This window comes from Dipteris shenzhenensis, chromosome 6 (genome assembly GCF_047967505.1).
Source record: "Dipteris shenzhenensis isolate YYH24624 ecotype China chromosome 6, Dip_SZ_1.0, whole genome shotgun sequence".
In the NCBI taxonomy this organism is placed as follows: domain Eukaryota; kingdom Viridiplantae; phylum Streptophyta; class Polypodiopsida; order Gleicheniales; family Dipteridaceae; genus Dipteris; species Dipteris shenzhenensis.
This window is the reverse complement of record NC_141601.1, coordinates 45,214,820-45,238,171: the sequence shown is the minus strand read 5'-3', so window position 1 is coordinate 45,238,171 and position 23,352 is coordinate 45,214,820. Positions and strand designations below refer to the sequence as shown.

The 23,352-nt window shown below is 46.1% G+C and overlaps 1 protein-coding gene across 1 annotated transcript in view; it reads right to left on the bottom strand.

Annotated features, from left to right (window-relative positions):
* LOC147901227 (uncharacterized) overlaps positions 1-20,928 on the bottom strand; it is a 190,672-nt gene extending 169,744 nt beyond the window's left edge. The window contains exons 1-3 of the mRNA XM_087376355.1: positions 20,764-20,928; positions 20,543-20,633; positions 20,239-20,440 (exon numbers count right to left, since the gene is read on the bottom strand). Of these exons, the coding sequence (XP_087232481.1) occupies positions 20,239-20,440; positions 20,543-20,633; positions 20,764-20,928 (458 nt within the window). The remainder of the gene's footprint in view (positions 1-20,238; positions 20,441-20,542; positions 20,634-20,763) is intronic.
* Between the last annotated feature and the right edge of the window lie 2,424 nt (positions 20,929-23,352).

Below are 23,352 nucleotides of genomic sequence, written 5' to 3'. Positions count from 1 at the left end.
ACCTCCACATCCCAATGCATTGCCCCCATTGATGAGGCACGAAACTCGCGGTACCTCAACATTGGGACTGAGGACCATCCTCGGCATTTGAAGGTAGCCACTTGGGTTTGGGAACATGATTACCTTCTAGCAAAAGTGACAGATATTTTTAAAGAATTTGTGGATGTCTTTGCCTGGTCCTAGGACTTGAAGGGGTTGCCAACTGATTTCATGGAGCATCGCATCCACTTATACCTGGATGTAGACCCTATGATTAAAGGTCCATACCATATGAATATGGCAAGGCAGTCCAAATAGATATACAAAAAATGGAGCAAGCTGGGTTAATCTACCCAGTGGATTACTTGGATTGGGTCAGCAGAATTGTCATTGTACCGAAAAGAGAGACTAGAAAACTCAGACTATGTGTTGACTACCGGACTTTGAATGCTGCGATGCGACATGATAGGTTTCCCCTTCCCTTCACCGATAGAGTGTTGGAGACAGTGGCAGGTCATGCTTTATAGTCATTCATGGACGGATGGAGATGGTGGCAGGTCATGCTTTATACTCATTCATGGACGGATATAGCGGCAGGTACAACCAAGTTCGAGTGAGAGAACAGGATCAGCCCAAGACTACATTTATCACACAATGGGGGACGTACACCTACAAAATGATGCCCTTTGGGTTATGTAATGCACCTGCGACATTTCAACGATTTGTCACCAAACTCTTCCAAGAGAATATAGGCAAGTTTCTTGAGGTATTTCTAGATGACTTCTATGTTTTTAATGGCCGCCTCCCATCTTGATTTGGCCATACAAAATGATCATCTACACAAGTTAAGATGGGTATTTGATAAGTGCAGGGAAGTGTGCTTGTGCTTGAACCCTCACAAATGCTTCTTTCTTGCACTCCGAGGTGTTCTCCTTGGTCATATTGTTTTGCTGAGGGGATGACTACCGACCCTGCCAAGGTAGACGTGATCATTTCATTGCCTATTCCTCGTACATCCAAAGAGGTGAAGTCTTTCTTAGGGCATGTGGGATATTACAGGGTAGCAATGGTGTCATTTAGGAAATGAGATCCTCGATCACTCATCAACTCAATAGGACAGCCAAACCTAGAGATGATTTGGTCATATAAAAATGTGGCTACAACCTGGGCTGTGCAGTTTTTTACTGCCTTGGCTTCCACCCATTTGGTTCCATAGTCAATGGCGAGTAGAGAATGCTTGTTCCCTCCGCGTGTGGCAGAAGAGATGGGCCCTATGAAATCCAATCCCCAACAATAGAAGGGGGGGGCACTGGAGTGAATGGTTTAAGAGGAAGGTACTCGCGCCTTGTAGGCTTGGGGCCATGTTACAAATAGTTCACAAAATTTGATCTCCCTATTACCCATGTGCCAATGGTCTAGCTGAGAGCTCCAATCGAACAATGCGCAGGATCATGCATCGTCTTTGCCTTAGTTGTTTAGTAGATTGGTATGACATACTTCCAGCTCCTTCATTCGCCTAAAGAAGGGCATACAAGGCGAGTACTGGGTATTCACCCTTCGAGTTGGCTGTCATGCCTTATGAATTTCATCTTGACACCCACTAGGTGCTTCTAGACAAGGATGACAACTTCAAAGCTTGTACAATGGAACACTTGTGGGATCTAGAGGCACTGACAGAGCATCGACATGAAGCAGTCTTCGCTTAAGAAGTGTGGCAAAAATGATAGAAAGCTCTCTCCCCCCAAAAAGTCCCGGGAGGGATGAGAGAGAGGAGGGGAAATGAGGCCATATATACAAGGCCTCCACAATTACACATTTGATTATGGGACTAAAGTCCCCATTGTACACGTGTCAATAAGCCGTGAGCCCTCTAACTAACCATACTCCAACGCCCAAATGAGGGGTGAAGGCCACTACCTCCAACACCCCCCTGTGGACAATCCTCGAGGCCAACAGGTGGAGCTTGACCAAACCTTTGGTCATGGCTAGAGACAAGACCAGACCAATCAACAACAAAGACTAGCTGCCACCAAATCGCCATCGAGTAGCCTCCGCCGCAAAAGCCCACGGGAGGAAACAACACACGTGGAGTACTCAAGAAGAGTTGCCACCGCAGTAAATGTCGCACTTTAAATAGCCGCCATCACGGATCGTGATAATTCGCCGCCACACATTCCATGGGATCCGCACCGCCGCCATGTGTCACACACGTGCCAACCGCAATGTGCCGTCCTGCTCTAATACCACTGTTGGGCCACGCAGCCATGCCACGTGGTACCAAGAGTGCACCAGGTACGGGGGGTCCCAAGCCCCACCCCCTAGCCATGCAAATCTCTCTCTGTGTCCCCAAAAAGTCTTGGGAGGGATGAGAGAGAGAGGGGGAAATGAGGCCATATATGCAAGGCCTCCACAATTACACATTAGAAGTCCCCATTGTATATGTGTCAATCAGCTGTAAGTCCTCCAATTAACCATACTCCAACGCTCAAATGAGGGATGAAGGCCACCACCTCCAATAGTGAGTTGGTACTGTTGGATTCGAGTAAGTTTCTCAAACACAAACCTAAGTTTGTGAGTGGTTGGACAGGACCATTTTTCATAGCCAGGCTTATCCCAGGTGGAGGCGTTTACTTGGCCACTTTGAAAGGCAAACTCCTACCTGTACCACTGAATGGGTCACGAGTCAAGAGGTACCATGTTCAATGAGGAAATACCCTCCTCGCCCTTGTATATACATTGTTGTTTAGTCCCCACCTCTCTCTCTACAAAAGGCCTTCTCTCTCCACTTGGTGTCATGTTCTCTTTCTACCGATTGCCACTTTATCTCTCTAAATGCCACCTCCTCTTGACACCGGGTGTCACTTTCTCTCTCTAAATGAGGACTTCCCTTTTCACCATGGTGTCACCTTCTCTCTCTAAATGGGACCTCCTCTTTCCACCCGAGTGTCACTTTCTCTCTCTAAATGAGGACTCCCCTTTTCACCCCGGTGTCACCTTCTCTCTCTCTAAACGGAACCTCCTTTTTTCACCCCGGTGTCACTCTCTCTCTAAATGAGGACTCCCCTTTTCACTTTGGTATCACCTCCTCTCTCTACGTGAAACCTTCTCTTTCCACCCCGGTGTCACTTTCTCTCTTAATGGGACCTTCTCTTCTCGCCCGGGTGACACTTTCTTTCTCCCAAGGAGACCTTCGCTTTCGACCTCTGTCACTCCCCCACCTCTCTCTTACAAACACCTTCTCTTTCCACCCTCTATCCCACCCCCACCTCCCTCTTACAAATACCTTCTGTCGCTCCCCCACCTCTCTCTTACAAACACCTTCTCTTTCCACCCTCTGTCGCTCCCCCACCTCTCTCTTACAAACACCTTCTCTTTCCAGCCTCTGTCCTATCCCCACCTCTCTTTTACAAACATCTTCTCTTTTCACCCTATGTCACTCCCCCATCTCTCTCTTACAAACACCTTCTCTTTCCACCCTATGTCACTCCCGCCACCTCTCTCTTACAAACACCTTCCCTTTCCACCCTCTATCACTCCCCCACCTCTCTCTTACAAACACCTTCTCTTTCCACCCTAAGTCCTACCCCCACCTTTCTCTTACAAACACCTTCTCTTTCCACCCTATGTCACTCCCGCCACCTCTCTCTTACAAACACCTTCCCTTTCCACCCTCTATCACTCCCCCACCTCTCTCTTACAAACACCTTCTCTTTCCACCCTAAGTCCTACCCCCACCTTTCTCTTACAAACACCTTCTCTTTCCACCCCCTGTCACACCCCACCTCTCTCACAAAAACCTTCTCTTTCCACCTCTTATCACCTCCCCATCACCACGAAAGCGATCGCGCTTCCACACTATTTTTAGCACCTTCGCTAATTTTGGCGGATTTGCTTTTTGGCCCTCCTTTAGATTTTATCTCTCTCCTTTAGATTTTATCTCTCCAGACGATCCAGGATGATGGCAGCTTTTCGGAGGAGACTTACTCATGGAGATCTCGCCCCACCAGCCGCTCACCTCACCTTTGCTCAGATTTGTACTCTCATAGCAGGAGGCAGAGTCGATGGACAGGATTTCCAGCATTATTTTGGTTTTAGACTCCGTGACACCTGGACTTGTATCTTTGCATTGGCATATTGTACTCATCCCCCCATTTTGCACCCAGGGGCGGTTTTCTTGCATCTAGTTTACTTTGTATTTAGGCTCAGATTTGACATTATGTACTTTCACTTGCATTGTATTGCATAGCACTTAGATGATATTCGACGATGCCTCTTCTTTGTGGCACGTTAATTTTGTGCTATCTTGTATGCAGAGTTCTTGATGTCCCATGGGCCCATTTTGGCCTTTAGCGGACAATAATACACTTTCTTTCCTCCATCGGTTTCCTCTACCGCCCTCACCTTTTCACAGTAGCAATCGCACTCTTACGAGCTATTTTTATTACCCTGCTAATTTTAGCTTTCTTGCTTTTTGTCAAATTTCCTCTCTATTTATCTCCCCTCTCCTCCATCAGCCATTGCTCCCATCCTTGCGCCTTCTTCTACTTGCAACATATCCTTGCCATCTGCTCCCTCTATCACCTCCTCCTTCGGCCATCATCACCTCCTCCTTGGGCCTTTCTCCCTTCCAAGCCATCTCCTCAACCAGCCTCTCCACACAGCACCTTCGTACACGCCTCCTCCTCGCTAGGCATCTCTTCTTCGCACCCCCTCCTTCAGCCTCTCCATGCACTAGTAGCCTCCCCTCCCTTGCCAGCCCCCCTCCCTCCCTCCCTCGCCATCCCCCCCTCTTGCGGCCACCCCTCCCTCCTCCCTCATCCATCATCGCCCCCCCCCCCCCCCCCTCATCGCACCTCCCCCTCCCTCCTCCCTCATTGCACCCCTCTCTCTACACGGCCCTCCCTCTACACAGTCCCTCCACCCACCACGCGATCTGAGAAGGGTGAACCTGAGAACCCTCCAAAGCCTCAGTGCATCTGGCTCTCCGAATGTGCCATGCTGCAATGCTAGCTAGGATCTCCCATGGAGAGTCGACCGAGGAGTGAGCAGCCCTGAAAAGAGTGGCCGGAACATGCTCTAGAGAGCACGACTCCACAAGGTTTCGTCGGATGTGAAGAGCCCAAGAGGAATCAAGTCTCTCAAAAAATACCTGGGGCCCTGAAAGAGTAAGCCAAGCCACTGATCCCCAGGTCATATAGAAAGGTAGGCGAACAAAAGTGCTGAAAAGTGTTGCAATCCCCTTCCATATGATTCTCGCCTGTGTGCAATCCCAAAGGCAGTGCTGTATTGTCTCCAAAGTAGAAAGGCAGCGAGGGCAAGAAGGGTCAGCTCCGAACTTGGACCTCCAATGGTTTACTGCTATCCCACCATGAATAGAAAGCCAAAAGAAGAGAGTGATTTTTCTATTCCGGTGGGATTTCCACAGTCTCTGCCAAAAAAATTTCTGCAAGTCAGCAGGAATCTGAAAGTTCTCCCAATGATGAGCTCTGGTGGGCCTCCAACCCCTACAGCTGAGCTGGAATTTCCTGGCATTACTGACCGTGTAACGAAAGAAGGGGATGCCCTTCTCTCGGTTCCCTTAATCTATCCATTCCCATTCCCCAGGGTCCCACTGTAAAAACTTAATTGGGACACCTCCATAGAGCCACAGCCTCCATGAGCCAAGGGCGAGGAGAAGCGGGTCAGGATCCAAGTACCACTCTGAAAGAGAGCCATGCTCCATGAAGCCCACTATCCTGACTGGCTGAAATGGTACCTCCAACAAGATATCGTCTGTGGATCTGGACAGCCTGCCCCCCGAAGAAACATCAAATACTAAGGCATCCTCATGTGGGTCAAGAAAAGCAATCACCTGTAAAGGAACTCCCAATCTGGAAAATGCCCCCATCCAGGTGGAGCAAGTAATAGGCATGCCATCTGTGTCCACCCAATCCAAGGGCAAGGCTGCATCAATCTGTTGGACTCTCCCTGCACTCCCTCTCAGATTAAGAACCATCTGGGCCTGTTGGTCTGTAGGAAGCTTCCTGAAGGCTTTCCATGCTCCCACTGTAGATGCAGGGCCCCTCTCCCATCTTGGCCACTGCATGCAAGAAGAAGCTCCAAGTGGTCTGCCAAGCTCATCCAAAATCCTGTCATTCCACATGATAGGCTGCCTTTCAATCTCTTCACGGGTGGATGGGGGAATCTTGTGAAGAGTACTCCTGAAGCTGGCCCATGCTTTCAGGATAGCAACCATAAGAGGGGAAGAGGGAGACCTGAGGTGGGCTGTGGTGAAAACCCATCTAGTACTGTGTGTCCAATCCTCTTCTGAAGTGGGCATGCGAGACTGTATGCATCTGATAAAAAAATCCTTCCAAGGCTCTTGCCCTGGCATAAGCCCTCTCACAACGAACTTGCAGAGTAAAGCACTGCACTGTAGATCTGGGTCGATGATATTCAAACCCCCTTCTCTTGTAGGAAGAATCAAGGTCTCCCAAGCCACCCTGGCTGTAACATTAGTTGTGCCATCTAGACCACTCCATAAAAAGTTTTGTACAGGCCTCTTAAGCTGAGTGATACAATCCCTAGAGTGGCACCAACAAGAGCATACAAACCATGCTGTGGCTAGAAGAACCTGGTTAACCACCACCACCCTGGAGGCCAAGTCAAGTTTGGCTGAGCTCCAGAAAAGGAGCTTTCTTCTGATGCTTTCCAACACCGGAGCAAACTATTGTGAAGGAGAGATGCCCACCCCAACCTGGCAGCCCAAATATCTCACGGAGACGCCCCTCTATACCCAAGTGAAGCCAATATCATTACCCCAATCCAGGGTGTCATCCTCGCAAATCCAAAAACCACTGGATTTGTGCCAATTAATGTGTGCACCTGCAGCCGTGCAAAACAAATCCAAGGCTGTCCGGAAGGAAGTGAGTGTCCTGGGGGAGGCATCCAAAAAAATTGCCATGTCATCTGCCAACTCACTATCCAGGAGCTCTTCTTCCCGGCGGATAGGAAGCCTCAGCCCATAAATATCAGCTTGAGATCTAATGTAGATACTCATAGCTTCCGCCACAAACAGAAAAAGAAACAGGGCAAGAGGACATCCTGGTGGATGGATCTGGAAATCTGAAATCTGTCCCCTCTTACCCCCCCAATGAGCAATTGGCTATGGGCTGATCTGTAGAGAGAGGATACTCCTCTAATCCATGCATCCGAAAAACCAAAGCGAGATAGAGCACCCTCTAAAAAATCCCAGTCTACTCTGTCGTAAGCTTTCTCAAAGTCCAAGAGTAGAATGGCCAATCTTTGGTGGCTCTGATGGCCCATTCTGAGGCCTCCCAAAATGAGAAAATATTATCAAAAATACTTCTGCCATTCACAAACCCTATTTGCGTGTCATGAATCAAATCTGGAAGAAAAACCTGTAGCCGTAGACTAATGGCTTTCGCCAGAATCTTGTAAAAAGTGCCCAATAGAGTGATGGGTCTCCATTGAGACACAAGATTCCTATTACCCCCCTTTGGGATGAGATGAATGAGACCATCTGTAAGTGAGTCCGGCATCTCACCAGAGTCCCACACGCCCTGCAGGGCTGATGTAATGTGATCACCAATCTGCTCCCAAAAAGTAATAAAAAAGGAGGGGGTAAGTCCATCTGAACCTGGGCACTTGCCCTTGTGAAGGGCAAGTAATGCAGTCTTGAATTCTGCATCGGTGAAAGGTGCATCCAGAGAAACATACATTTCATCCTTCCCCAATATAGGGATACACTGCCAAATAACCTCTATGGCATCATCAATGGCCTGTGTGCTTGGATCTGCAGTAAGAAGGGATGCAAAAAAATCTGAAGCTACACGCATGACAGCATCAAGATCTGACTGTAACACCCCGTCTCAGTCAACAAGCTGCGAAACACTATCTCTACTATGTCTGGGCCCATGAGTAGAGAAAAAGTGTTTGTTGACCCTGCCACCCATCTAAATCCAAAAGGATTCCCATGCATGAAAGGCATATTCTCCTCTCTGATCCAACAATGTCTGCAAATGAGCCCTTGCTGCAGCAAGGCGCTCCTGAATCCAAGCATCCGTGGGCCTCTTCTGCTCTTCCCTCTGAAGGGACGCTAACTGCTGGCGTATACCAATCTCACATCTGAGAATCTCACGTCTCCTAGAATCAGCGATTGTATGATATTAGTCACTAATTCTGGATAAGGCTGCAGCTACCTGAGATGGGTGGACAGCTCCACCCTGTATGTGAGAAATGCAAATCTGTAAAATATCCTCCGTGAGGCTCTCCTCTGCATAAAAAGCATCCGGAATCCTGACACTGGTAGAGCGTCCTCTCCGATGAGGCTCAAGAATCTGCAACACCACTGGAAAATGATCTGAGGTGGAAACCCCAGTAGAAATGCATACAGATGCTCCTCTGTCAAGTGCCCAATCGTCTACATAAAATCTGTCAATCCGTTCATGAATGGGCATGTGTATTCTCCTGTTCAACCAAGAGTACAGGAGTGACTATGGCATAATATGAAAGGCATCATCCAACCAAGTGTCCCTGCCACTGAACTGAAAGAGGAAGGCATCCCAGGCTGCCCTCTCCAAAGAATGAATTCCACCCTGTCTGCCTCCCTTTTTATCTGAAGGCAACTCAACCATGTTGAAGTCGCCACCAATGATTCAAAAAATTGCAATGGGGGCCCAAGAGAGGAACTCCTTCCAAAAGAAGATCCACTCCCCTCTGTTGTTGGGAGCATAAAGATTGAGAAGACCAATCTTACACCCTCCAATCAAAATAATGATCCATTGAGCTCTAGAAGGGGAGATAATACCATGACCAGCAACCAAGGGGAGAATAGAAAGAGAGACCGAAATGCAAGTACCTCCCCTTGTGCCCATAGTAGGCGACCAGAAGGTATGTCTCGAAAGCAGTTTGCCAGACTGAGAGCAGTCACTGGCATCCAGCTTGTGTTCCTGGATAAAAAGGATATCAATAGCACCTCCAGTGATGCTTGGATGAAGCTAGTTCCGGATCAGCTGCCTACGGCGACGGTGTGGAACTCCGCCTAGGCCCTGTATGTTCCAGCTGACTATCCTCATCGATAGGAGGATGCTGGATGGAAAGGCTTACCCAACCTAGTAGAGGAGACCAGCTTCCCCTGGGCCGAAACACTCCTGCTGAGGGCAGGAAACTCAACAGGTGAAAGGATCCCCACACCTGCTGAAAGGGAGGCCCTATCAAAAGGAATCCCAATGACCGGGACCCCTAAGGTGGAGGGCACAAACTCATCATCATCCATGAAAGTCGCCGAATCTGCCAGTGCCGAAAAAGAATTCCTGATAAGCAAGTCTGGCCGAGGAGTGCGAAAAAGACCTGCACTCATGGAAGATGGAGGAGAAGGACCTGCTAGGCCTCTATCAGTAGAACTGGAGCTGGGGGTTGAGGAGGCCTGTGGTTGGGGTGAAGAGGAATCAGGAGCCCTCATATGCGCCTGCACTTTCTCGGTTGTCCTAACTGTGGCAGGAACAGTCTACGGGGAAGAAGTACCTGTAGCCCCCTCGTGGTCAGAAACCAAAGTGACTGGGGCTGGTGGATCTAAAGGCCCCTCCTGATGTGGAACTGTAGTGTCTGGGGCTGCAGCAACATCCACCTCTGGAGTCTGGAAGGCGTCTGTTTGAACAGGATCGAAAGTCTCCTCTTGAGGTAAGGGAGCCGCTCTGATAGCTCTCCATCGTGGTACTGGGTGTGCTGTGGGCATTGGGCGCCCTGCTGCCCCTGGTGGTCCTGGGGTGCACGAAGCAAGGCGCCCTGTTGCTCTTGGTGGTCCTAGAGTGCATGGTACAGGGTGCTGGGGAGGTGCAGTCGTGGTAGTACGTGAAGGAGCCGCACCAGAAGACCTCTTGGGTCTTTTTCTCTTCCTTGGGCAATCTCTAGCAAAGTGTCTAAGGGTCTTGCAAATCCTACATTGGTCCTGTCTACCTGAAATCTCGACTCTCTGTCGAAAGAGAGAGCCGTCTGGATGCTGAAGCATAATGTGGTCATCTGAGATGTTAGGGTCAGAGACAATGACCCTAACACGAGGCACCCCGTCTGCACTGATTGCCTCTACCGAGGAAGAAGGCATGCCAGGAAGGGAGGGGACCTCAGTGACCACTCCGAATGTGGCTCCGTGACCGTCACCTGGCATAGTGCACTCATACGGCGCGATACACTACATTATAGCCTACAACACCCGCACACCACTGCACAGTGCACTCCACGCGATCCACTGCATTAGAGCTTACAACACTCATGCTTCTTACTCCAGTGGCCTTTGGCCTGCGGTAACACCTCTGGAAGGAAGAGGAAACCCTCCCCCTTTAGACAAACAACATCCCCTTCAGACTTCTTCTCCCTCTGCAGCAGCACGCCTTCTGCAGCAACTCCTGCTCCTTCTGCAACAATTGTCATGTTTTTTCTCCCTCTTCAGTAGCCCCTTCTGCAACAGCTCCTTCTGCAGCAGCAATAGTCTCTCTACAACAATCTCAGCGAAAAAGCCCCTTCTGCAACGGCCCTCTGCAGCACTTCCTTTTCCCAGCAGCTCCTCTACAGTAGCAATTTCTTCTGCAGCAACAGACCCATTTGTAGAGTAGCCTCTCCTATGAGTTTGTTCTCTATAGAGTCCTACAACAACACATCTCTCTATGAAATCTTGCACTATCCCTTATGGAAGACTACTTCCTCGCAACAACTACACTCACATTTCAAGGCAAATCTGTACATTCTGCAAGCTGCTACTCCTCCCTGACCTATTTGCTTCCCCTCCCCCTCCCTCAGCCTCTCCCTCTCCCTCTCCCTAAGCCCCCTCTGCCGCCTGCTCAGCCCATCCCCTCCCTTGCCCTCTCCGCCGCCCTCCCAGCCCCCCCTTCCCCTCCCTCTACCTCCCCCCCTTCCCCCGCCTCTACCTCCCCTCTCCCCTGCCCCCTTCCCCCCCTCTCCCTCCCCCCTCCTCTCCCCCTTGCCTCTGCCTCCTCTCCCCCGCACCCTCTCCTTGTCCTCTGGCTCTCCTCCCCCGGCCCCTTCCCCGCCTCCTCTACCCCGTCCCCACCCCCTCTGCCTCTCCCCACCTCCTCTACTCCGCCCTCTCTCCCTCTCCTTGCCTTCTCTACCCCCTCTCCCTCTCCTGGCCTCCTCTACCCCTCCCCTTCTACCTCTCCCCCCCTCCTCTACCCAGCCCCCTCCTCCATCTCCTCTCCTCTACCTCTACTCCTCCCCCCTCTCTCCCTCAGCCTCTCACACTTCCTATTTCACACCTTCTCCTCTACGGCAACGGCTTTTTGTGGGTCGGACGGAGCTTTATTGTGTTCGAATTGGCCTTTTCACGTCGATTGACAAACGGCTTCCCATTCATTGACTGCTTCCATTGGTCGCAAGACAAGTCATCTTTTCTTAAGACGAGTTGTAGTAGCTCAAAAAAGATGTGGAGCCTGCAAGATCTACCTCTCTCCATTCTTGCATCTTTGGGTCCCATTCTTCCAGGTTACAGGCCACGGATGGGATGTTTGCAATGTTACTTGGAGCATCTCACCGATGTTCACTTATTGGGATGAGATTTCTTCCAGGTGGTATTTGATACTTCAAAGTCTGCGGCCATAGTGCTTCAGGCTAACCTTATGGTGCTAGGCTCCACGAGGATCTTTCTCTCATCATTCACCTTGGGGTTTGACCCTGTTGAGGAGGACAGTCACGTCTTTTCCCTCTTGATCAGATTTCCTAGCCTCCCTCAAATTTACCACCAACTCCTTCCTTCCATTGGAGCCAGCTTTGGTTTGGTCACATAGATTCCCCCCATCCCCGGCATGCCCTCTTCTGCAACGGAGGCAGTCAGGTCGGATGGGGTGCCTAGAGTTAGCATCCTAGTCTTCGACTATAACATCACGGACGACCATATTATGCTTTAGCGTCAAGATGGCTCCTTCTTTTGCTAGAGAGTTGAGATTATAGGTAAGCAGGACTAGTGCAGGACATGCAGAGCCCTTGGGCACTTTGCTAGGGATTGCCTAAGGCAAAACAAGAGACCCAAGCAGTCTTCTGGTGCAGCCCCTCCTCGTACCGCTCCCTCAACACCATCTTCTCACCCTATACCTTGGACCACCATGCCACCTCTAGTGTCACACTCAACTTCAGCAGCGAACCCAAGTCCTTTAGCTGGGGTGGGTCTTGGACATCAGCTAGGCCTGCACCTATTCATCGTTGGGTACCAATCAAGGTTGTTGATCCCCCTCCATACAGGAGGACACTCCCGTGCCCCGGACCCTCCTCAAACTCAAGCGGGCGATGCTACGGATGCATCCGTACCCATCCCACTAGTTGCAGATTAGGAGGGGCCTTCTGATGCTTCACCCCCGGCCAGGATACCCCTGATTCTCCCATGGATAGGACCAGTGATGATGCATCTTCTGACTCTCAGACTCCTGGCTCCTCTCTGGTGTAGACCGACCTCTTTTGCTCCTCATTCTACCTCCATTGAGAGAGGCAAGGGGGTTGCCCCTCTTTCACCCTCACCATCTTCGACTGCGGGCATTCTTCATACTCCTCAACCAGGCTTGATTCACAGGAACTAATTCTTTGTACTGGCAGATATGGTGGACATAGGGGAGGAGTTTGTTCCGTCCACCTTTGGGAATGCTGTTCTGGGAATCCCTATTGACAGAGCATCCCCCTCCGCAAGTGTAGGGGTTTTTTCTCTGGTGGAATTTCCTCCCCTTGGCAGGAGGGATCCTACTTAGGAGGGATTTGCTTCAGCTACTAGGTCGCATAAGGTATTTCATCTGACTTCCCTGCGCCGATGAGAATCATTAGTTGGAACATATAAGGATGCCACATCGTCGCCGTAGGCAGTTGATTCACAATCAGCTACATCCAGGTGTTATTGGGGGACCTATTGATATTCTTTTTGTTCAGGAGCCAAACTGGATGCCAGAGACTGTGCCAAGTCAAGGAAACTTCTATCAAGTCATACATTTTGATCACCTGCCTTGGGCACTAGGAGAGGTACTTGCATTTCAGTTTCACAATCTTTTCCCCCCTTGGTTGTTGGTCACTCAGTGATCATTCCCTCTAGAGCTTAGTGGATTATTCTCTTGATTGCAGGAGGTGAGGTTGGATTTCTTAACCTTTATGCCCCCAATAGTAGAGGGAACCATGTCCTTATGTGGAAGGAGTTTCTCTCTTGGGTCCCCATTGCAGATTCATGGGTGATTGGAGGTGACTTCAACATGGTTGAGTTGCCTTCTGTGATAAAAAAGAAGGAAGAGAGGTGCCTGGGATACCTTCTTGTTTCATTTCAGTGGCAGAGATGCTTGGATTGATGATGCCTTTGACATCCACACTCAGTATCTCCTGTTTCCGTGCTCCTGTTTCCGTGGTCAAACAGGAGACACAGATGCCTATACATGCATGGATTGATAGATCTTATGTTGATGATTGGGCTTTGGATAGAGGTGGGTCAGTATGCATTGCCACTGGTGTTTCTACTTTAGACCACTTTCCAGAGGTACTGATGATTACTAAGTCTCACTTGAGAGGACGCTCTGTCAGTATCAGGATTCCCGATGACTTTTATGTAGAGGAGGATCTTATAGAGGAAGCTTTGCAGATATGGATGTCACATATGTAGGGTGGAGTGCCATCTCCTTCACTTATGGCCGAACTCCTACCCTCTGGAAGCTTTTTGAAAGCTTTCCAGGCACCCACAATGAAGGCAAGTCCTCTCTCCCAATTGGACCATTGCATGTAGTGAGAGACACCCAGTGGTCTACCATGCTCATCCAATATGCTATCATTCTATATGAGTGGCTGCCTATCATAGAGGAAGAGGGAAGCCTCCAAAGAGTAATCCTGAAGCTGGCCCATCCTTTCAGGATAGCAGCAATGAGAGGGGAGGACGGAGATCTGAGATGGGCTGAAGTGAAGATCCACGGCATTCCACGGCTCCTACCAAGCATTAGTCCCCCCACAACCATCTTGCAAAGCAAGGCCCTGCACTGTAAATCTGGATCAATTATATTAAGACCCCCTTTCGAAGTGGGGAGAATGAGAGTCTCCCAAGCCACTTTGTCCATAATATCCTCTATGCCATCAAGTCCACTCCATATAAAATTTATTATCGGCCTCATCAGCTGAGTCTTCTTGTAAGAGCAAGCCAACTATACCTCAAAACTGAGTGGAGCAGTGCTGAGCGTAATAGTCAAGGAAGTAACAAACGTATCATATGAGGGTGCTAGACTATTGAGGGTGATAGAGACCAATTTCTTGTCTTCTATATCCTCATCAATAGCTGTGAGCTCATCCCGAATGTCAATAATTTTTGCAATATGAGCTGAAATAGTTTGACCTTTCTGCATGGACAAGTCATTGAGCTTATAATTCAAAGTAATGCTTCTTGCTTCATTCTTCACATTCCACATACTTTACACTGTATCCCAAGATGCCTTTGAAGTCTTGCAAGACTTGATAGTGGACTTAATGTGTGTCTTCACAGACAATCAATCAAAGACAATGCTTAGGCATCCCTGCTACGAGGATAGTGAGCTGGCAGATGATATTTTTGTTTTTTGGGATGACACGCCACAGACACTCACTTCTTTCAGGACAGCATTGGATTTATTTTCTATAGCTATAGGGGCGCATATTAATTGGCACAAATCGAATGGCTTTTGGATCAGCAAGAAAACTCCAAGTTGGGGATTGGGGAAGTGACATAGGATTCACTTGGATTGAAAGGGGTGTTTCTATCATATATTTGGGATCCTAGGTTGGTTTGGGCATCTCTCCAACACAATATTTTGCTTCAGTGCTCGAGAGCATAAGGAGAAAGCTGCTTTTTTGGGGTTCTTTCAAGCTTGACCTTGCCTCCAAAGTAGTGGTGCTTAACCAGGTACTTTTGGCCACTGCGTGGTTTATTTGTTCTTGTTGGTGCCACTTCCAATTCAGCCCGCTCGAGTGAGCAAGCACTTGCCACTCATGGAAAGGGTAAATTTCAGAAAAAGATCAGCCATGCTTATCAGCCCAGGAAGGAGGGGAATGCAAAAACAAATGCAAGGAATGCAGATAAAGGTGCAAAGGTGAAGAAAGGCAAATGCAATTATTGCAAGAAGCCTGGTCTTTACATTGCAGAGTGCCAAAAAAGGATTGCCAATGAGAAAAAGAGGCAAGGCACAGTAATTATGTGGCACTAGCTGAAAATGCCAATGCTTCACCATCTCATGTAAACTTTGCACAAGAGGGAAAGGATTATGTGTTTATTGCATTTCATGATAGCTTTGGTGCCAGGGGGGATTTAGTTGCACATGATTCTTCATTTGGTGCCATAGATACTTGGTATCTAGATAGTGGTGCATCAAAGCACATGACTCACAGGAAAGAGTGGTTTGAAGAAATCAAACCTGTTCATGGCAGGCAGGTTACTTGTGCCAATGATGCCACTCATGACATCACATGAGTGGAAGATGTTCCCATCCTTCTGGATTCGGAAAAGAAAAAGTATATCCATAATGTCGGGGACGAGCATTTTCTGAGCGAAATCTTCCGAGCGTCCGAGCGAAGGAAAAAAAAAGCTTTCAACTATGCATAAATATGGCAAAAATCGATCAGAAGAAAACATAGTTTCACTTAGAAATATGCAAAGTATTATAGCAATGCCTATTTTATACAAAAATCTTTAGGTGAATCTTTAGGAGTGGTGAGAGCATAATGGGATGGCTTTTGAAGAAACCCACATTTAGAGTAGACTTCTCTATGAAAATTCCCTTATGATCCTTCTTACAACTTTTACTTAACAGGGGGTGACATTGAAAACCCTCTCTCAACCTATCTTCATGAAAGGGTTTCTTCAAAGAAAACTCATTGAAGCAAGCCATCCAGGTAGTTTCGCCAGCGAAACCCCTTTGAAGTAGGTCTCCCAAGGTAGTTTCGCTGGCGAAACTACCTTGGACAGCACTTTTAAAAGTAACATAACTTTCATATCCAATGTCCAAATATAGTCATTCAACCACTCAAATTGATCGGAACACCCCCTTTGAGCACATCTATGGAGTTATATTTTGGAAAATCTTTCATATATTGTATTAAATATTACATGTATTTTATGAGAGTGATATATAAGCCCAAGTTAATACTTATTTATAGTAATTTAAACTTCTTTAGAAACATGTCCATAAATATCTTGTTATTTATGCTATAAAAACACTAAAAAGACATTGCCATATGATATAAATGTGTTGATAAGTAATTATCTATGCATAGTATTATTACATTGAGAGTGATTATGAGGGATGTTTCTTAAAGGAATCAACACTTCTTTAAGGTAATAACAGGGGTACAAAGGGATGTCTCTAAATAAGAAATTTATGTTGTGTAAAAATGAATGAGTGACTAGTCTGTATATTTTTATGATAAAGGGATCTAGTTCTAGTGAAAGTAAAAGTGTAAAAACCATAATTCCTAAAGAAATACATTTTTTTTAATCTCTTGAAAAACACGCTCGGATAAACCTGCTCATAGGTTTTTGCTCGTAAAATTGACGCATCCCATAATGTCTGGTATGTTCTTGACTTGAGGAAAAATCTTATTTCCGTTCCTTCCATGGCTCATGATCAACACATGCTTGTGGAATTCCAGGATGATCAATGCAAGATCAAGGATCCAAAGAAAGGGTATGAGATTGTCTTCTACTCTAGCTAATTTATGGCATGCCAAGTTTGGTCATGCACATCATAGAGCTTTGTTATATTTGCATAATCATAATATGATTGAAGGATTGCCAAAATTACAGCAGCCCGCTCAAGAGGTGTGTGAAGCTTGTGCTCTTGGAAAGTTACACCGCCTACCGTTCCAAAAGGATGGTCCAGGTTCAGTAAGAGCACAATGGGTCTTGCAGATTTTGTGCATAGTGATGTTTGTGGACCAATGAATGTCGCAACCCATAGAGGGTATCGGTATTTTGTTACATTCATTGATGATTATTCAAGGTTCACTTGGCTCTTTCTCATGAAAAGCAAATCTGAAGTGTTCAATTGGTTTAAGGAGTCCAAAGCATTGGCTGAGAACCAAACCAATTCTAGAATTGGAACACTTAATTCTGACAATGGGGGAGAGTGTTCTTCACATGCTTTTGAGGGATACTTGAAAGAGCATGGAATAAAGCATCACAAAACAATGCCATACACGCCTCAGCATAATCCGATTGTAGAGAGGAAGAACAGGACTCTCATGGAGATGACATGGTGTATGCTGAAATTTAATAGAATGTCAAAGACATTTTGGGGTGAAGCAATTGTTACAGCCACATATATTCGGAATCACTGCCCTAGACAAGCATTGGTTGACAGGATACCTTTTGAGGCATTTTATGGGTACAAGCCTAAGGTGAATCATTTCAGAGTCTTTGGGTCTGTTGCATAATGCTTTGGTACCGGCTGAAAATCAATCCAAGCTTGGTAATAAAAGAATTAGATGCATCTCTGTGGGCTATAGCACTGAAAGCCGAGGCTTTAGGATGGTTAGTCATCTCAGAGGGAGTGTAGGCAGAATTCAGTAGATCGATGCAGCCTTGCCAAAGGATTGGGTTGAGACTGATGACATGCCTATCACTTGCTCCACTTGGATGGCCACATTCTCTAGCACGGGCATTCCACTTCATGTTATTGCAGTTTTGAGATGTACATGAGGATGCCCTAGCTTTTTATGTGCATTCGGGAGGCAGGCTGTCCAGATCTTCAGATGACATCTTGCTAGAGAGAGCATTTCAGCCGGTCAGAATTGTAGGCTATGTCTGACTTTCAGTGGTACCTGGATCCTGACCCTTTTCTCATTTCCCTGGGATCATGGAGATTATGGCTCTATGGAGGTGTCCCCATAAAATGCCTACAATGGGAACCACGAGAGTGAGAGTGGATTGATGAAGGGCATGGAGAGAAGAGCCTCCCCTTCTTTCGTTACACGGTTACGAATGCCGGGAGATTTCAGCTCAGTTGTAGAGGTTGGAGGCCCTCCAAAGCTCTTCATTGGATTGCCTTTCACATTTTTCTTGATCTACAGAAAAATTTTTGGAGGAGACTCCGGAAATCCCGAAGGAATAGGAAACTCACTTTCTTTTTCTAGCTTTCTATTCATGGTGGGATTGCAATGAACCTGTCGTGATCCAGGTTTGGGGCTTCCCCTACTTGTCCCCGTTGTCGTTCTGCTATGGAGACTATTCAGCATTGTCTATGGGATTGTAGATAGGCATGGGTTATATGGGAAGGGGGTTGCTAGGATTTTCAGTTCTTTTGTAACTTCCCCCTTCTTCATGACTTGGGGCTCAGTTACTTGGCTTTCCCTTTTGGGGCCTTAGGTCTTTTTTGAGAGACATGACTCATCATGGGCTATAGCTATCAGACGACACTTGGTTGAGTCATGTTCTTTGGATGACGTTCCTATCCCACCCTTCATAGTTGTGCATGCCTCAGTGGACTCTTCTTGGGAGATATTAGCGAGCACTTCAGCGCGGCACATTTGGAGAGCCAGGTGCACAGAGGCTTTGGATGGATCCCAAGTTCACTAGGGCTGCTTTCCTCAGGGAATGGAGGGGCTCTCCACCTTCTTCCCCGAGTCTTCCACAGGGTTGAGATGGCATTGTCAGCCTCAACCTTGGTTATTTTGTACCTCTTCTGGAGGAGTATTTTCATGCATGGCATGATGTATTACCGCCTTGAGCTTTCTCTTGTGGGTTTTCTTCATACTTAATGGAAGTCTTTTTTTGCAAAAAAAAAAGATGTACATTTTGCATAGCTTTTGAAGTTGCACTAGAGAACCAAAAGCACACAGTTATGCTAAACCAGAATCTCTTTTTCAAACATTGGCCAAGTGTTACGGATGTGTGGCAACATTGGTAATTGTGCAGCCATCTTCCCTCAAGATTTGAGAGCCCTTGGAGATTTGAGCACTCTAGCTAGGCTATCTTTTGAGACAATGTTAATGTTATTGCCTAGTGAGTCTTGTTTTCATGTCTTGTACATAGTTCTAGCTATAATCTAACTCCGTCTCAGTTTTATCTCAAAAGGTGTTTATAAGATTTACTTCAACAGTTTGGTCTTGTATCTCATTGTAATAAAGAGCTTACAAGGGGGGAGGGGGGGGAGCTGTCTTGGCCCCTTAATCATGTGTTCATCCAAGTAATATTCTACAGTATTATGAAAAGCAATCTTCCCCATTCTCCCTTTTAAGAGAGCATTGAGGGGTTTCATTACCCAACCAGCATTCTTACTATTACAATATTACCTGCATTTTTGCAATTACAACATTCTTGACACCCCTTTACAACATTACTTGACTAGCATTTTTACTATTTTAAGGTATTTAGGTCATAATGTATGCTTTGCCATGCAAGTTATAAGCAGTAGCAAGGAGCCCTTTTCTCAACATCACAAGAGTTTCACCCCTCTATATTATAAACGAAAAAACTTCAATTGCAAGCATGCATAAACTGATAGAGCACTATGTAGGTTCCCCAAAATCCAACTATTATTTTACATGGCCTAAATGCCCATTTGGTTTGAAAGGAATAATCTATCAAGGAGGTTCACTTGTTTCGAAATGTATAACAGCACCTTGGGCTACAAGCATGCTGGTTATCATTGACAACATTCATTGATATGGTCGTTTATTTGGTATAGGCAATAATTGTGGTTAGCATAATGTACATTTCACCAATATTGCCATGTCTATATGATTAAAGTAATAATGATACGTTAGTATTTTTGTGGTGGACTTATTCAGTGGCCTAAAGGAGTTTCCTCATGAATTTTCGGTGACTGAGGAGAAGTACTCACGTCACCCAGAAAATGATGTAATATTGCCCAAAATAAGACATGTAGTCATGTGTCTAGGTCATAGAGGATCATGCAATAAGGCTTTTAGGCCTAAGCCATAATGGCCTAAGGAGTTAATACAAACAAACACATGTTCTTGTGATTGCTCTATCTCATTGGAGGATCATATCTCTTGTACCTACCTCAAATAAAAAGTTTGTTATATGAGTTGTATATACACTTTGTAAGATTTGGTATCATAGCCACTTTTCATGCTGTGGATGGAACAAGAGGCTCAATGAGCAAATCATATGGCACAGTGTGGTGACCAAATGAAACCCATGAAAGAGTACACAATTGGCAATAAGGGTCATTACATTGCGCAGGTGGTCTATGTTCCATTATTAAGTAGTAGAAAACCTTCTTAGCTAAATTGAGAGGAGTCGTCCACCTGATCCTCCGCACCTCTTGAACGATATGCTCTGTCAAAGGGGCAACATACTTCTCGGGCAGCAAATGAGTTTGGCAAAAATTTGTTGCTGCAGCTTCAGCTGAGTCTCCATCCCTTATTTCAATATACTCTAAATGGCCATCTTCAATCTCCACAGTAATGGCCAAAAGAACTCTCCTTTCTTCATCATCAGTATCCATGACTGTAAGGAAGTGACCAAAAGGGGCCTGAGATATTTTGCAAATAAATAATATGGGGTAGTATGAAATTTCAAGAGAAGATTTAGGGTGAAAGAATGACAAACATTTTTCTGCAAACCCATGCTCCAATACAGTCTGGTCTGGAAATGGCACTAAACTTGTTGACAGAAAATCGTGACTATGCGTCATCTCAACCTGCAAGTGTCAAAGTACAATGCATTCCAAAAATGGTTTATACATAAACTCTGCTACTAGGATCTAGAGTGTTGCAGATTTTCATCACTATTGGATAAGCGTGGTAATTGCATCATGAAATGACTTTTACCTGGCCCGTCCGAACGTCATCCTGTACTGTGTCAAGGGTATTGCTCTCGAACTCTGCACTTTGTTGTGAGCTGTTCAGAAAGTTGGATTGTTGCAACCAGTTTGCTGTCTTGGGTGAGCTTGTGGACTCGTCAGTGTCCACATACCTTGTTAAGTGTCTCTTCATGATACTCCAGATTGCTTCAATGTGAAGAATCTTGGAGAATATTGGTACGCATCAACCTGTACATGATATTCTTGTCAGTCTTTCCCCTCCAACTGGCAGAGTTCATGTTGAGTTTAAAAAAAGCATCCACTGGGTTCAAGGATTTAACAAACACAGAAACATCTGAATTAAACAGTTAACCCAGAAAATAGCAGAAGATAACGTGTATTCCACTCTTCCCTTGATTTTAAAAAAAAAACACTCAAAACCAGTGTCAAAGGAGCAAAAAGAGGTGGTTGTGATTAAAAAAATAGATATATTGTTCACGTACTTGTCATCCTTTTTAAACAAAGCGGCCATGCCTTTCATACAAAAGAATTGTAACCATGTCCACTTTCAATGTATTGAATTAAGATGAGATTTTGAGCAACACACATGATTGCTCCTCTATTTGTAAACCATTTTCCCACAACTCAACCCAATAGTCTAGTTTTTCGTCTTTCCCTTTAATACAAATGAAGAAGGCCAAGCTTATTTAGTATTCATGTACATACTTGTATCTAGCAAAATGTAGTGGGTCATTGAATTATTCCAAGTGCATCGAGTTGAAAACAACCTATCTTAAACATAACACAGACTGTGTAAACTGTGAAAGTTTTTTGAGGCACATATGGTAGAAACCCAAACAGAAAGCCAAAATCCTGTAACCCCTTTGTCACAATCATGTTTAGCATTTGTTTTTATATTTGTAACTAGCACCATTATAATTTGGATGACTTTCTAGCAGTATGACATGGACATTGAACTGAATCCATCTCACCTTTAACATGCCACAGACTGTGGAAACTGTGATGTGTTCAAAGTTTTGCAGTTTCCAGTAAAGGCACATCCAGAAGAAACCTCATCAAGCAAATTGCACCATGTATAATGGTTTGAGGTGATTTCATGAACACACGTTCTGTGCCCGCGTAGCCTCAATCTCATTATCTACCGCATGCACCTGCCTAGGTATAGTATGCACGTGCTACCTACTCGGTTGTGGATACACTGTAGTCTAGGAAATATTATGGCCCATGTTGTAAGATCTATGTTCCATACAAGGCACATGAGCTTACCATGTATGAACATCAGCACTTTCCTTGACGGCTTGAGGCCTACATAAGCAGCCCTTCGCCTTTCCCTGTAAAAAAATCAATTTGAAATTCGCACATGCACTCATGAGTTACTAGTAGTTTAGTGGAAAAAGGTGACCCCAGCACATAAGGGACTTCACTTCCAGCAAGGCACCTTAGTCTAGAAGCTCTTGGGCCAATTTTTTTGGTTTGCTTTGTGGACCCATTCAGCTCTTTAGTTTCAGCTCTGTAATTCCTGCTTCAGCAACCCAGAAATACTGTCTTTTGGAGGGCAGGGCAATTGTAACCCAATAACATATGGGTGTATAATCTTGCTATCCCCGTTTCCACAGTGTCTTTTATTTTGGCATACGCTTCCACTTTGTTTCTGCAAGGTAGTTATGGGCAAGCATGGAACTAGAAGCTTAGTGGCTCCACTGCAAGAAGGACCTGCAAGAAAAGAGCAGAAAAATCAGCATACTCACTTATCAAATCTGCATTTCGAAATTTCCAGAGAAGGGGACATTTGGGATGCTATATTTTCTTTAATTCTATCTTTCTGGAATATGCAATAAACAGTGAACAGTGAACAATAAACACATTGTTGGATCATGACAACACGGAGCTATGCTCTCGAAAGTGCAATGACAGTCTACATGGCAGGTTCACCACCCAAGAATACTTCCGAGGTACTGACTCACCTCAGTAAAATTTGTATGGTTTTGATTGAGAAAGTAGATACCCTCGAGACCACCAATGTGGCACTAATGGCAGAAAAAGCACACATTGACAAAACATTGAATGAAATCAAGAAACAAGGAGGACGTATGCAAGAGGAATGGAAGAAGGAGAAAAGCAAGAAAGATGAATGGGAAAAGGAGAAAGAAACATGGGAAGCTGAAAAGACCAGCCTCAATGACAAAATGTAAGCCATGGGGACAGAATTACAGCAGCTGAGGGACATGCAAGGGACACCGGAAGGGACGTGCAAGGAAATGGAAGAGTAGAATTCTCAGAATGAGAAGCTCAAGAAGGAGATGGCAGCCTTACAAACTACCATACAAGGGAAGCATGCTGAGTTCACACAACAAATCACTAAAGGGAATGCAGATATGCTAGAATGGAAGAATGTGGTTAAGAAGGGTGCAGCAACCCCCAAGAAAGAGATCGTCTCTCAAGCTCTAGAGGAAGAGAAAAGAAGGAATGACAAGGCTTCAAATGTGTTAGTTAGAGTCTTAACCGTTGGAGACACCCCCATGTCAGATGCCAAGATTTTGTTTACCAAAATAACCTCATATGCGAGACAGCATGGAGGGTTGGTAAAGTTGAGGCC